Genomic DNA, 15,629 nt, shown 5'->3' with positions numbered 1-15,629 from the left:
CTGTGATATTACAAATGTTCTAGAATGTTCAAATATGACATCATACTATGACATCACAAATGTTCTAGAATGTTCTATTATGACATCATACTGTGACACCACAAATATTCTAGAATGGTCTCCCAGCATTCATTCTTTATGGACCAAAAGTTCCCGTTTAAAGTCGATTTGTAGCCAAACGGTGCGGTGAAACTTTCCAAAAAGTAATAGCAACTCGAGTTGGACCAAAAAAAGCTCTGGCAGGAGTTACTGGACAAAAATCGGGGGAATAAATAAATAAATAAATAAATAGTATAGATTACAATAGTGTGGGTGGTCACCCACACTAACTATAGCTGTAAGTACACCAGGGAAGTGAAAGACACCCACTTTGGTGGCGGGAACCAGCAAGTGACGCTTCATACTGGGGTCAAATACCTGAGTGGGGGACGTGTGGAGTCTTTTGCCTCTGTCAGCGTCCCTAAAGCATGATGCTGTTGCAACGTGGGCTCATCTTAATCCAGTGCTCAAGTCCATCCGGGAGGAACATCCAGAAGTGAAGCACATCCATTTTATTTCAGATGGACCCACCTCCCAGTACCGCAACAAGACAGCGTTCTATCCGGCCTTGACAGTGCCTTTCATGAGAGGGTTTGAATATGTCACCTGGAACTTCTCAGAGGCATCTCATGGCAAGGGTGCCCCTGATGGGGTAGGGGGTGCACTCAAGAACCTAGCAGACCGGCTTGTTGCTTATGGAACTAGCATCCCAGACACCAACACACTGCATGAGCAACTGGCAACACACTCATCTGTAAGGCTATACATGGTAACAGAGGATGAGATCGTTTCGGCCCAGGATTTGATTCCTCCATCCCTGAATACAGTGCCCGGGACTATGAAGATTCACCAGGTAAGTCAATGTGACATGAGGTTGAACAAGTTTGATTGATTGATTGATTGATTGATTGATTGATTGATTGATTGATTGATTGATTGATTGATTGATTGAACACAATAGATTGTAGAATGGGTACAATACAGTACGGCTCAATACACACAATTGTTAAGGGGATGCAGACCAGAGAAAGACTTTCGTCTTGTTTACATCAGGGTCCCCCATTTTCAATTCATAATGACATTTATGACATACACAACATACAGATATACAGATATATCATTGCATTTATGACATACATGACATACAGATATACAGTACTGTTAAACAAAGATCCTAACAGAAAATATATACATACGAGGGGGAGGAGACTATACATTGGGAGGTGGTGGGTGGGTGGGTGGGGGGGGGGGGTGGGATGGGATGGGAGGGTTTGGACATTTAAGGGGGCCAGTTTCAAATTGCAGCCTCCTGTAGGTGTTTTTGAGAACGCTTTTGAAGGTGGGTAGGGATTAAAAATGTTTTACGGCTGTGGGTAGGGCGTTCCACATTGATGTGGCATAATTGCGAAACGTGTTTAGACCCTTGTTTGTGCCGAATCTGGGTTGAACATGATTTGTGGAACTCCCTCTGGTGTGGTATCTCGTGGTATTCACTGACCTTTGGGAAGTATTTTGACATGTACATGGGTACCTTAGTGGTGTAGTCAGTGTATCTTGTAGGCCAGGCCCATTGCAAGTTGCTGTACTCTGTTGTCTACTCTAAGCCATCCTAGGTTGTCAAAGTGGGCAGGGGTGAGGTGGGTTCTAGGAGTAAGGTCAAGCAGTAGTCTGACCAGTTTGTTTTGTGATGTTTGTAATTTGGTTTTTAGTGCCTTTGAGGTGCTTTGGTACCATGAGGTGCAAGCATGTAGTACCCTTGAATGAGTGCTCCTGTTAAGAGTGTTTTAATTAATTAATGAATTGTCATAAGTTGGCTTAACTTGATTGATTCATATGCTTTTTTAATACATTTATTATTTAATTTCTGCTTATAGCTGACATCTACAAAACCAGGGGTAATCCAGACCCGGGACGTATCCTGCTTTTGCGGCAGTGCATGCGGATGCTTTCTCCCAAAAGAGTGCTCCTTCATAGGAGCGAATGTGGAGTCAGATACGGAGAATGCAGAGCCAGGACCTGTTTTGGAAGTGGGAAAGTGGGTCCTTGTGGAGTATGATGCAGAGTTGTTCCCTGGCACCATCACACAGGTATATATAGAACTAGTTTTAGATATGGACACTAGGTTACTTGTTAATGGTAAATCCTGAGTCCTGTTTTGTACTTTTTCTTTTACAATGTCCTTTACAGATTGTGGATGATCAATATGAGGTTGACACGATGAATTGTGCTGGGAAGAACAAATTCTACATTCCATCTCGGAGGTTCGATGGAGAGAAAGTGTGGTATTACTTGGACGACATCAAATGTGTCATCCCGGAGCCACTACCTGCCACATCCTCTGCACGTCATTTTAGTGTTTCAGCTGAGATCTGGGCTAAATACACAAAGAAGTGTGTCTAAAACACTGGTGTGTGTAAATGCGTGTTGTGGGGTGGGGGGTTCTACAGGTCTAAGCATGTTTTATACATGACAACCATTTTGTCATGATTGTGTCCTTGTTTTTTTATTTAATTTTGTACAGGCCTACTTGTTTTTAACCAGAATATACACATTTATCTTAGGCCTATATGGATTGTATTATCTAAGCAAGGTTCAGAGTTGCACATTTTGCGTTATCAGGCCTATAATGATATGTGTGATTGTTTGAGTAATTTTTTGGTATTTAAAGCACTTTTTGAAGTATATGACCTGAACCAATGATTGTTCTATGGAAAAGGTTTTATTTGTTTTTGTTATTATTCTCTGTATGTTGATTGCATCTTATTGTATTTTTAAACAGAATGTTGACCTGTTCCCCCCCACGGGGTCGGTACCGACCCCTTTTGACATTATGATCATATATTAATATTTTTATGAGTGATGCAATAAATTTGCGATTTAAAAATCAAACGTTTTCAAGTATTAACATCACTAACAAGTCACAAACACATGTAGAATGTATATTATCATCAATACGATAGTTTAGCAATAGGTTAAAAGTGTCCTTAGATAGTTTTACCTTCTCGTTTTGCTGAAGAATAATCCGAGACGGCGACCATTTTGAAAATGTTGAACCATGGGAATTGTAGTTTGTGGCCATTTTGTTGAGGGCATGCATAGCTGTGGATCAGCATTGAAATTTTTCCAAACTACATTTCCCTTCAAGTTCTACGGGGGTTCAAAGTTCAGAGTTGAAGTATGAATATGTCAATAACAATAATAATTTGCGATAATAAGCCACAAAAGGTAATGTTTTTGATAAATATTGAAACGCAGTTAGTTTCTCCTTCCTATTGTTAGCATGTAGGAACAATTAGATCTGAAATTAGTTTCAAAACAGTTGCACTGTGGGAGAAATAAAAAAGTACAGTTGATTACAGTAGATATCAGTATCTGTTATTATGCACGCCTGGTGATACTAAATCCAAATTGAACTCGGGCATTTGAAAGATACTATATGTATATATATATAAATGTGCGAATTGGCTATAATAAGGTAATGTATAAACATATATTCTATATTCTATAATAATATTTCAAATTGCATTGGTCCGGATGGGAGAATTCAGTACTGTATATACAGAACCTTCGGTTTTATCATCTTCCCTTTATTAATTTCCTTAGATTTTTTGTACACATGATCTCAAGAGGGTACTGAACGAGGTCAGTGGCAGTTTTTTAACTTTGGTCATTATTATCATGGTGTTATTAACTGTCAAAGATGAAAATAAAAATCATAATTCATATTTCCTTTGTTTCATCACAATTTAAGCAAGCCTAGTAATAGACACAATATTTCTGACACTGTGAATACATTCACTGAGGTCCATAGATGTACCTAGATACCAAGAATATGCAAATAGCCCTTGTAGAAGCGGAGCAATATTCCATTTACCTAGGTATACATTTTATGCGGATTTTCACCTGGGTGGAACAGGTTAAACAGAATAAAGTTGTGAGTTGAGCTGAACAAATGCATTTTTTTCTTAATTTGATTGAGAGGATATGCAAATGCCTTAGTTGCAATTTTATGAAAGCATCCAGTCACTGCAGTCAGTGAGCGTTGGCAAGCCCTGAAATAATCTCTCATTAAAAAGGTTAACTTGACAAATAGACAGTAAATTAGAGGTTTTAATAATTATGTAATTTGTTGTGTTACCTACATTTTGTGATGCAAGTAAAATGACACAAATGTAATTGACTGCTTTGGTGTTTGTGGCTAATCAGACACACCAAGTGGTTTGCTTCGAATAACCAACAGGCTTGCTCTTAAGCCTCGAGTTGTGTCTGGCAACACTTAGCATACTTATTATCATTACCGAAATCATTAATCTCATTTCCGAAACCCATGTATCATTACTGTTGAATATAGAGGGTGTATGTATGGTTGTAACTGACTGTAATTGCTCTCTACTGCCCTCATGACTGCATGTATATCTGTGTCCACTGGAGGGCGCTGTAGGCGGAGCGGCGTGGCTCAGGGGTAGAGCGGGTTGTCCAATGATCCAAGGGTTGGTGGTTCGAATCCCGCTCAAGCCCATGTCCATCCCACTGCCGTTGTGTCCTTGGGCAAGACACTTAACCTACTTGCCTCGTATGAATGTGTATGCATGTGAATGAATGTTGGTGGTGGTCGGAGGGGCCGTAGGCGTTGATTATTCGCCACGCTTCCGTGAGTCTGCCTCAGGGCATGCAGCTCTGGCTGCAATTGTAGCTTACCACCACCGGTATGACTGTGTATGAACGAATAATGGACTCTGTGAAGCGCTCTGGGTCTCATGAAGAGCGCTATATAAATCCAAGTCATTATTATTATTATTACTGTCTACACCAGGTTGGGACTATATAAACCTTGGTTCCCTCCTACTGTTCCTTCTTCTCACGTCTGCCCCTCTCGGAGAGGAGATCATATGTGCTGTTGTATTATGAGACTACAATGATAAATAAACCGCTGCCAGCAGAGCAAGGCCAAGATAGAATACCATGCCTCTTGTATACATTATTGTCGCCCCATTGCCAAATCTGTTAACAACCTGCCTCAAAACCTCTGCTGCATTTACAGTAGATTCACTTTTAAGAATAATCTTAAATTGTATTTAACACTATAAAGTATTTATTTTTTTTTTGTTTGTTTTCTGTTTCTGTGCTTGCATGTCATTTTAGCCATCTTAATTGTTAGTTTCATTATGCATTGTGTGTTGAGTACTGACTTTTAATAATTTTGTTTTGTAATAATAATTTTTTTGTATGTTTTTTTGTGTGGACCCCAGGGAGACTAGCTGGTTGCTATGGCGCCAGCTAATGGGGATCCGTAATAAAATCTAAATCAAAATTATTAAATGCACACTGAGCCCCTCCCTACATTTTATATTACACACAGTACGTGGTGTTCGGGTCCACTGGACCCAAGAGTGTGGAAATTGTAGGTGAAAACAAGTAAATATGGTATAAATTAAGTAAAACGGTTCACTGTGTACCTTCACTGTCTGCCTCCACCTTGTTTCATTCATATTCTTCAAGATAAACATGATTTATTCCATTCATTCAGTCGTGATTATAGTTTTTTATGCATCACCTTCTCCTTACATACAAAGCTCTAAATGGACAGGGACCTAGCTACATCGCCAACACTCTAATAAATTACACACCAGCAAGAACACTGCGATCATCAGCTGCTGGACTACTAGAGGCTCCCAGAAGCAGTCAAAAGAGGATCGGTAATGCAGCCTTTATCAACTATGCCCCAAAACTATGGAACAAACAACCCCAAAACATCAGGGAAGCCAACTCGCTAGACATCTTTAAAAGACAGCTTAAAACCTATCTCTTTGCTCAGGCATGTCACTGATAGATATCTGCTACCACCTAGTGGCAAGAGGAAACATCAGGGATATCCTGACACAACTTGTATTTACCTGCACTATTCTTACCCTGCCTACTCTTATACACTGCCTATCAAATTCATGTGTCGGTTATTGCACTTTTTACTTCTTACTGATGACTATTTTTAAACTGAATCATTTTAAACTATTTTTTATTATTTGCTAGATCCAAATGTGAAACACTGTGATTATTTGTATTACTGAATAGAGAGCCTATTAGGATGCTAGATCCTAATGTGAAACACTGTGATTTGCCATACCTTGCTATGCTCGCTCATGCCTGTATTTTTTATGTCCGTTCTATTTTATAATTTTTTTACTATTTTTAAACTGAATCATTTTAAACTATTTTTACTATTTGTGTTACTGAAAACTGTAAGCAGAGAGCCTATTGGGATGCTAGATCCTAATGTGAAACACTGTGATTTGCCATACCTTGCTACCTGTCTATCTTTTTATGCCCGCTTATGCCTGTATTTTTTACTGTTGTGAAGCACTTTGAACTGCAACCTCTGTATGAAAAGTGCTATACAAATAAAGTTATTATTATTATCATCATCATCATCATCATCATCATCATCATCATCATCATCGTCATCATCATCATCATCATCATCATCATCATCATCATCATCACTTGATTGGTCTGAAATGGCCATATGAAAGATCTTCATCTTTAAATTAAATCTACATACATTTCCTTGAAGGAAAAATAGCCTAGATCACTAGAAACCTCACCTGAACCTGGGTATTTTTGAGGTGTTATCTATGACAGTGGTTCCCAAACTGTGGTCCGCGGAGGGTATTGTAGGTGGTCTTGATTAATTGAACATGGAGGTCCCTTATGTAAACAAGACAAAAGTCTTTTTCTGGTCTTCATCCTCTTAGCAGTTGCTTTACTGTATTGTACCCATTCTGCAATCTGTTAATAAAGTTTTCAATCAATCAATCAGTCCATGGAAAAAAAGCTAAATAAAATAGAAACGAATAGAAAATGTATATAATATAATACACATTTTAAATAAAATTGTAAAACCGTTGTGTAATATAAAACATGGTATTATAAGTTTGTTATTCTCTCAAATAAGGCTACTGTCTGTAATCATTATCGGTAAATAGCGGCGCTTGTGCGTGACAACAGTTCTCTGCACCTCTGCAGGCTTCCTCTCTCTCTCTCTCTCTCTCTCTCTCTCTCTCTCTCTCTCTCTCTCTCTCTCTCTCTCTCTACCAAATCCATTCTGAGACAACGGAAGTCTGTGCGCACTAGGTAAGTTGCAGATAACAAGAGAACCCCTCCCAACCCCTCTATGAGGAGCTAGCCAAGATGAGGAGCACGTTCAGCACACAGACCCTGACACTCCACCAACCACCTCAGCCAGTCCTTCATGCCAGCGGCCATCAGGCAGGCTCCACAACCTGCCAGCAGCTGGAGAACCAATGGCTGCAGAACTTGAGAACTATTAGGAATGTCTGACCACTACTGTAAGTGTCTGACTCTTAACCAACAAAACCTGCTTGCTCTATAACGTATGTATGACGTATATCATGCCAGTTAGGATACAGACCCTCACCTGCACCTTGTTTATACTGTTTATTTTTCTCATGCTTTTATATTCAGAGTTAATTATATTGTTTACTGTTTTCTTCCCCCAAATCTTTTTTATATTCAGATTTAATTGAATTGCTCTTCTTCTAATACCCTGCCCATACCTGTACCTCCCCTCCCCCATAACGCTGTGGGCCTGTGGCACATATAACATGACATTGGAAGATGTTCATGTATTTATTCTGCTGGACAGACAGTGTGATCTGTTTCAGTGTAGCCACCCTCAAGGACGTAACATGCATTAGTCTTACCTCATATTACCAATGTTGGAATGATCGTAAGAGAGAAGAGAGAAAACCATCACAACAATAGTAAAAAAAATATATATATAAAATGTGAAAATACAGAATGAAAGAAAGAGATGAAAGAAAAAAGGAGGTCTTGTCAGCTTCTCACTGACACTGAAACAATTGGTCTTAAACACCTCATGAACACATCTCGCTAAAATGCCTTGTTGTTTTTGAATATCTTTTTAAGCCAAAACAGTATCTGAGGAAGAATTCCTCTTCTTCCTTTTTAGACATTGTATTCAGGGACAATAGTGTTTTTTTTTTTTAATGTTGAAAAGAAACTTTATTGGTCATGATTAATACAGAAACACAAACGACAGACTCAACAGGGCATGCTCACAATTCTGACAGCACTGCAACATCAGCAAAAAGGCGGGGCTAATCCCTGGGGTTGCCATGGTGCTCATACAGGCGGGTTCTAGCAGAACAGGAAGGATGTAGAGTGTATGGGGGGGGGCATCAGTGTGTGTATTTGTCTCATTTAGTGTGTGTGTTTATTTAGTGTGAGTATCAGAATGTTTATGTGTGGTTGACCAGGGTCTCTCTATCCGTCATTAGCTCTCCGTATCTCTGCTGCAGCTCTTTCTCTCTCTCCATCTGCCTCTCTACGTCCTCACGCAGCGCCTCTTTTCTGCGTGGTATAGCCGTATCTTCTTGTTTTTTCAGTTGATTGAAGGTCTGGAGCTCAGTAGCAGCCTGCTCCACCTGTTCCCACAGTTCCCCGTGTTGTTTGAGCAGCCCCAGCGCTCTGGACTGGAAGCCTCCCAGCAGGATCTTCAGACGCTTCTCCAGCTTAGCTGCTCGACGAGCCTCTGCTGTCATGTGACCGCGATTCACCTCTAGTTTCTTCTCCAGACTCTCAATGCGGTCTTTCTTAGAGGCCAGATTAGCTCTGGTATACCTGCTATGATTGGCAAGATACAACACCTGTCCGTAAAATTCCTCCCATACTTGGCAGTAGGCCTCCATGCTGAGGTCACCATGTCCCATCCCCACCTTCACCACCTCCATCTCTGCTGTTAGCACTGCTGCTGCCTTTTCCATCTCCTCCGTGCTGATTGGCTGGTAGGTGTGAGAGTCCAGATAGGAGATGTGAGAGGCGTTATTGGATGTAGAGGCGGGCCCTCTGGCCTTGCCGCGCTGTGCTTGGTTGGCTGTGTTGAGAGACGGGTGGTGCAGACAGTCATAGTGCATCATGGTGATCATTTCCTGTTTGATGAGCTCCTCAGCCAATTGGAGGTCAGACAGAGGCTCCAGGGAGGCAGGACGAAGTACAGACTCGTTCACCTCTGTAGGTCTTGGTAGACTCCTCTGGACAGCCGTGTGTCTCATCTTCAGATCCTTTTCTTTCTCTGCATCCCGCACAGCCTGTTTGCGGCACTCTATTTCAGAGGCATCCTCTATGAAGCCACCATCAGGGTCCGTCTCCTCCAGGTCTCTCTCAGCATTCTCAGGAAGTACAATCTCAAAGTCATTCTTGGGAACCGGAAGGGACAGCAGACCCTGCTTCAGCTGCTGCAGGCTCTCCCTCTGCAGGTGTTTGGCGTAGGCTGGGTCAGCTAGCTGCTCTTCACTGTTTATGTTCAGCTTGTCTCTCAGCGGAGTTCGAACAGGGGTTAAACCAGGGGTCACAGTCCCTCCTACTCCGGGCTGGGGGGTCATGCTACCCTCTGATCCCGGACCTGGCCCAGGGGTTCTGAATGGAGTAGTGAGGACAGTGTTAGGCGTGTGGACGTTCTGGCGTTGAGGCGTGACTCCACTGAAGTCGCTGTTATTTAGCGGTGTGTTCAGCCCTCCCTTCAGCGGTGTGTCAATGTTGGTCAGCGCCATGAGGTTCTGAGCTTCCTGGAGGATTTTGTCCTGAACAGCCGGGGTGCGGGGGGTACGAAGACCTGATGCCATGGCATTGGTAACGCTGTATTCCGATAGGAGGGTTGAGGAGGCAGAGTTAGTCATGTCACTCTCTTCGGCAGCCTGACGGGCGACTTCACTGGCCACGCCCAGTTTGACCACTTCCTCCAACTCAGCATCACTGATCTGAGGAGCTGGTAGAACTAGTTTGGAGCGTTTCTTGGCGAACTCAGCCACTCCGCTGGTCTGGAGGATGGCAGAAGGAAGGTCGCTTTCTTTCTTCTTCTTTATCTTCTGTCTATCCTTCTTCCTCTCCCTCTCCTCACGCTCATTGCGTAGCTCTCCGTCCAGATGTTGTTGTCGGAGTCGTTTGAAGTTTGGTTCCAGTCCTTCATGCTGCTCCATGCTGGTGTCATAGAAACCCTGAGCAGGCTTCTTTTCAAAGGGGATCTCAGCGTTGTAATCCACTCCTCTCTTCTTCTTTCTCTTTTTCTGCACATCGATCCCTGCTGCTCTCAGCTCCCTGCGCTTCTGAAGAGCAGCCAGACGCCTGGCTTCCTCCAGCTGTTTTTCTCTGGCCTTCCTCTTTGCTTTCTTACCCTGGGTGTTGGCCAGCCTAGCCCTGGCTTCAGACAACATCTCCAACTCATCCTCGTCCATGTCGACAGGGTCAGGTCTGGCAGGTTTCGTTTCTGGGGTGGGGTCGATCTCTCCTGGTTTTAACTTCCTGGGGTCGTCACCCACCTCATCCTCGTTATCCCTCTGGGCTGCCTTATCTAGCAAGAACTCGTAGTGCTCCAGACACTGAGCGGCTGTGCGTCCAATAATCGGTGCAATGGTTCTCCACAGGGTCGGCATCAGCTTGGCGAGATGAAGAAGCTTCTCTTCTTCCTCACGACTCCATTCTGTCTTCTTAATGCTGGGATCCAGCCACTCATACCATCGGGCTTTACACTGTTTAGCAGATTTGCGGTGGAGCAGAGAAGCAATACGAGACCATTGATTCTTGCCATATTTCATCACCGCCGCCTTCAAGATCTCATCCTCCGTGTTGCGCCAGACGCCTCCTTTGATCATAATTCTCGGCATGTTGGGTGCTGGTTGTTTCTCCTGCAACAGAAACAGCTGCTAACTGGTAGCCAGTCACACAAACAGAAAAAAAGGCCAGTTATGACGCTAATTATTTAGCTAATATTGATAGCATAGCTTGCTGCCTACAACAATGGCGGATGGTATTCCTCGCTGCGGGAGTCGGACCCATTCACTACCAACCAATCACTGCTACACAATACCAACGCAACGGGTCTTTAGATTAGATTTTGGACACAGGTACGCAACGCCCAAGCAACACAGTCTACAAGACTGTCTGCAACAAGCGTGCTGAAATCGCGCCGATGTTGTGTTGAAGTTGCTTTGAATTTGCTGTAGCATGCAGAGGCCTTAAAGGCATCTTGTTTGAGCAATGCAGGCTTCAGTCTGTGTGTCAGTCCTGATTCTTCTTCAGAATGTACAAATGTTCTAGAATGTTCTATTATGACATCATAATCAGTAGGGATATCCTCTTTCATTGGTCTATGTTGACCACGCCCCCATGGTTCGGCCCCTCCCCTTCAGGGGATTCATCTTGATCCTTAGGCCGCGCCCCCTTTTTGTATCTTTTGAACCGCTTGTCGTAGAGTTGACTGAACCACACTTGTAATAAGTGTGGGTGACACTAATGTTCTAGAATGTTCTATTATGACATCATACTGTGATATTACAAATGTTCTAGAATGTTCAAATATGACATCATACTATGACATCACAAATGTTCTAGAATGTTCTATTATGACATCATACTGTGACATCACAAATGTTCTAGAATGGTCTCCCACAGTAGGGATATCCTCTTTCATTGGTCTATGTTGACCACGCCCCCATGGTTCGGCTCCTCCCCTTCAGGGGATTCATCTTGATCCTTAGGCCGCGCCCCCTTTTTGTATCTTTTGAACCGCTTGTCGTAGAGTTGACTGAACCACACTTGTAATTGGTGTGGGTGACACTAATGTTCTAGAATGTTCTATTATGACATCATACTGTGATATTACAAATGTTCTAGAATGTTCAAATATGACATCATACTATGACATCACAAATGTTCTAGAATGTTCTATTATGACATCATACTGTGACACCACAAATATTCTAGAATGGTCTCCCAGCATTCATTCTTTATGGACCAAAAGTTCCCGTTTAAAGTCGATTTGTAGCCAAACGGTGCGGTGAAACTTTCCAAAAAGTAATAGCAACTCGAGTTGGACCAAAAAAAGCTCTGGCAGGAGTTACTGGACAAAAATCGGGGGAATAAATAAATAAATAAATAGTATAGATTACAATAGTGTGGGTGGTCACCCACACTAACTATAGCTGTAAGTACACCAGGGAAGTGAAAGACACCCACTTTGGTGGCGGGAACCAGCAAGTGACGCTTCATACTGGGGTCAAATACCTGAGTGGGGGACGTGTGGAGTCTTTTGCCTCTGTCAGCGTCCCTAAAGCATGATGCTGTTGCAACGTGGGCTCATCTTAATCCAGTGCTCAAGTCCATCCGGGAGGAACATCCAGAAGTGAAGCACATCCATTTTATTTCAGATGGACCCACCTCCCAGTACCGCAACAAGACAGCGTTCTATCCGGCCTTGACAGTGCCTTTCATGAGAGGGTTTGAATATGTCACCTGGAACTTCTCAGAGGCATCTCATGGCAAGGGTGCCCCTGATGGGGTAGGGGGTGCACTCAAGAACCTAGCAGACCGGCTTGTTGCTTATGGAACTAGCATCCCAGACACCAACACACTGCATGAGCAACTGGCAACACACTCATCTGTAAGGCTATACATGGTAACATGTATAACCATGGTAACCAAGATCTCCAGTAAAGGGGTTATAGCATGCGGGTTAAGTGATCATTACATGATATTCTGTACCCGCAAAAAGCTAAAACTAAAGGCTGGCTGTCACAAAACAGTCACATCTAGAGACCTCAAAACCTACTCTAGCGAGGCCTTTAACCTTGAACTGGAGAGTCTGGACTGGTCAGATGAACTCAATGGTACACTGGTTGAAGAAACTTGGCTTGGCTTCAAAACCAAATTTTCATCAATACTAAACAAAATGGCCCCCCTAAGAACCACCAGGGTAAAAAATCGCGCTGAGCCATGGATGCACACTGAAATACTGACCGCTATGAAAGCCAGAGACAAAAAATGCTCTGAGTTTCGTAAAAGTCAGTCAAAGCTTACCAAAAGCACGAGCAGTGAACTCCAAGACCACGTGACTGAACTCAAACTAGAAAGAAACAGACTAAGAAATGACGTAAACTCCATGATCAAAACTGCTAAAAAAAATGTCATCAATGACAAAACCGAGGAAAACAAAAATAAACCACGTGAACTTTGGAAATTACTCAACAATCAACTAGGCTGCAGTAAAAAACTCAAAACCAGGTTCTCAAACATAAACATAAAGACGGACAACACGCTCATCACAGACAAGCTGGATGTAGCCAATTACTTAAACACTTTCTTCACAAACATAGCCACAACACTGGTAAACAAACTACCCTCCCACTCAGGGCAGTATGGGGTAGAACACATAGTAGCATACTACATGAACCTAGGCGTCCACAAAGACGACTTCAAACTGGAAATAGTAACTACAGATGAGGTACTCAAAAAACTGAGCGCCCTCCAACCAAACAAGGCCACTGGCCATGACAACATCCCCTCCAAATTCCTCAGAGACTCAGCAGCAGCCATCACCCCAGTCATCACACACATAATAAACCTCTCCATAAAACAGGGACACGTCCCCAAGGACTTCAAAATTGCGAGAGTAACACCCCTGCACAAAAAGGGCAGCAAATTAGACCCGGGTAACTACCGCCCTGTTTCTATCCTTACATCCATCTCGAAAGTCATGGAAAAAATAGTATACGAACAGATCGAAAAGTACCTCGCGGAAAAAAATCTAATCTACGAATTCCAATCTGGCTTCAGAACATCCCACTCCACTGACACATGCCTTCTCTACTTGAACGACCACATCAAACAAGAGGTGGACGCGGGCAAATACTGCGGCATGGTCATGCTGGACCTACAAAAGGCCTTCGACACTGTCAATCACACCATTCTGATTGACAAGCTAAAAGCAATTGGTTTTGATAGTTTATCAGTGAGCTGGATACAATCCTACCTGGAGGGGAGGGAACAGATGGTGGAAGTAAACGGTACCCTATCCCCCCCCCTCACAGTGAGCTGTGGTGTTCCACAAGGAAGCATACTAGGACCGCTACTATTCCTAATTTATGCAAATGACATGTCGTCAGCTTGTGACTGCAACTTGTTCCTGTTTGCGGACGACTCAGCCCTGCTGGTCTCTGACAAGAACAAGTTACAGGTTGAAAAAGCCCTCAGCTCGGAACTAGGCAAAATCTGCATATGGCTCGCCGACAACAAACTATCATTACACATGGGCAAAACAGAGTCCATTCTCTTCGGTTCAAATAACAAACTCAGCAAGACCGACGGCTTCTCGGTTACAGTGGGTGACAATATTATCACAAGGAAAGATGAAATTACCTACCTGGGTTCCATCCTAGAGGCTAATCTTTCCTGTGACAAAATGGCATCCAATGTAATAAAAAAAGTCAACCAACGAACGCGATTCTTGTACCGGATCTCCTCTCTGGTAAACAAGAATACCCTGAAGACTCTAGCAGGAGCACTCATTCAAGGGTACTACGACTATGCTTGCACCTCATGGTACCAAAGCACCTCAAAGGCACTAAAAAACAAATTACAAACATCTCAAAACAAGCTAGTCAGACTACTACTTGACCTGACTCCTAGAACCCACCTCACCCCTGCCCACTTTGACAACCTAGGATGGCTTAGAGTAGACGACAGAGTACAGCAACTTGCAATGGGCCTGGTCTACAAGATACACTACGCGACCAAGGTACCCATGTACATGTCAAAATACTTCCCAAAGGTCAGTGAATACCACGATCACAACACCAGAGGGAGCTCCACAAATCATGTAAAACCCAGATTCGGCTCAAACAAGGGACTAAACACGCTTCGCAATTATGCCACATCAATGTGGAACGCCCTGCCTAAAGCTGTAAAGGAATGTGAATCACTACCCACCTTCAAAAACACTCTCAAAAAACACCTACGTGAGACTGCAATTCGAAACTGGCCCCTACAAATGTCCTAACCTAGTTGTACAGTAAATGACCAAGTAAGGCTTTGTCAATATTCCAATGTACAGTGTAAAATGTGTGTGTGTCCCCTACCCAACCCCCCCCCCCCCCCCCCCCCCACCTCCAATGTACAGCCCTCACCCAACCCACCCAACCCCACCCCACCAACCTCCTCCAATGTACAGTTTCTACGCCAAATGTATATACACTCCTTTTCTGGACACTTTTGTATCACAAACAGTACTGTATTTGCAAATCTGATATGTCATAAATGTATAGATGTAGCAGTACTGTCTATCTGTATGTCATGTATGTCATATATGTTATGATGAATTGAAAATGGGGGACCCTGATGTAAACAAGACGAAAGTCTTTCTCTGGTCTGCATCCCCTTAACAATTGTATGTATTGAGATGTACTGTACTGTACCCATTCTGCAATCTGTTAATAAACTTTTCAATCAATCAATCAATCAATCAATCAATCAATCAATCAATCAATCAATCAATCAATCAATCACAGAGGATGAGATCGTTTCGGCCCAGGATTTGATTCCTCCATCCCTGAATACAGTGCCCGGGACTATGAAGATTCACCAGGTAAGTCAATGTGACATGAGGTTGAACACGTTTGATTGATTGATTGATTGATTGATTGATTGATTGATTGATTGATTGATTGATTGATTGAACACAATAGATTGTAGAATGGGTACAATACAGTACGGCTCAATACACA

The 15,629-nt window shown here is 42.9% G+C and overlaps 1 protein-coding gene across 1 annotated transcript; it reads right to left on the bottom strand.

Annotated features, from left to right (window-relative positions):
- Positions 1-8,155: 8,155 nt before the first annotated feature.
- Positions 8,156-10,736, bottom strand: LOC311233925 (cell division cycle 5-like protein; the record flags this gene model as incomplete). The annotated part of the gene is made up of 1 exon (XM_084320979.1): positions 8,156-10,736. One exon carries the CDS (start codon positions 10,734-10,736, stop codon positions 8,316-8,318), a length of 2,421 nt encoding a protein of 806 aa, XP_084177105.1. The 3' UTR covers positions 8,156-8,315.
- Positions 10,737-15,629: the final 4,893 nt, after the last annotated feature.

This window comes from Notolepis coatsorum, assembly GCF_963971535.1.
Source record: "Notolepis coatsorum genome assembly, chromosome: 1".
NCBI lineage: Eukaryota > Metazoa > Chordata > Actinopteri > Aulopiformes > Paralepididae > Notolepis > Notolepis coatsorum.
Note: the sequence above shows the minus strand (reverse complement) of the source record. Positions and strands in the feature narration are given on the sequence as shown.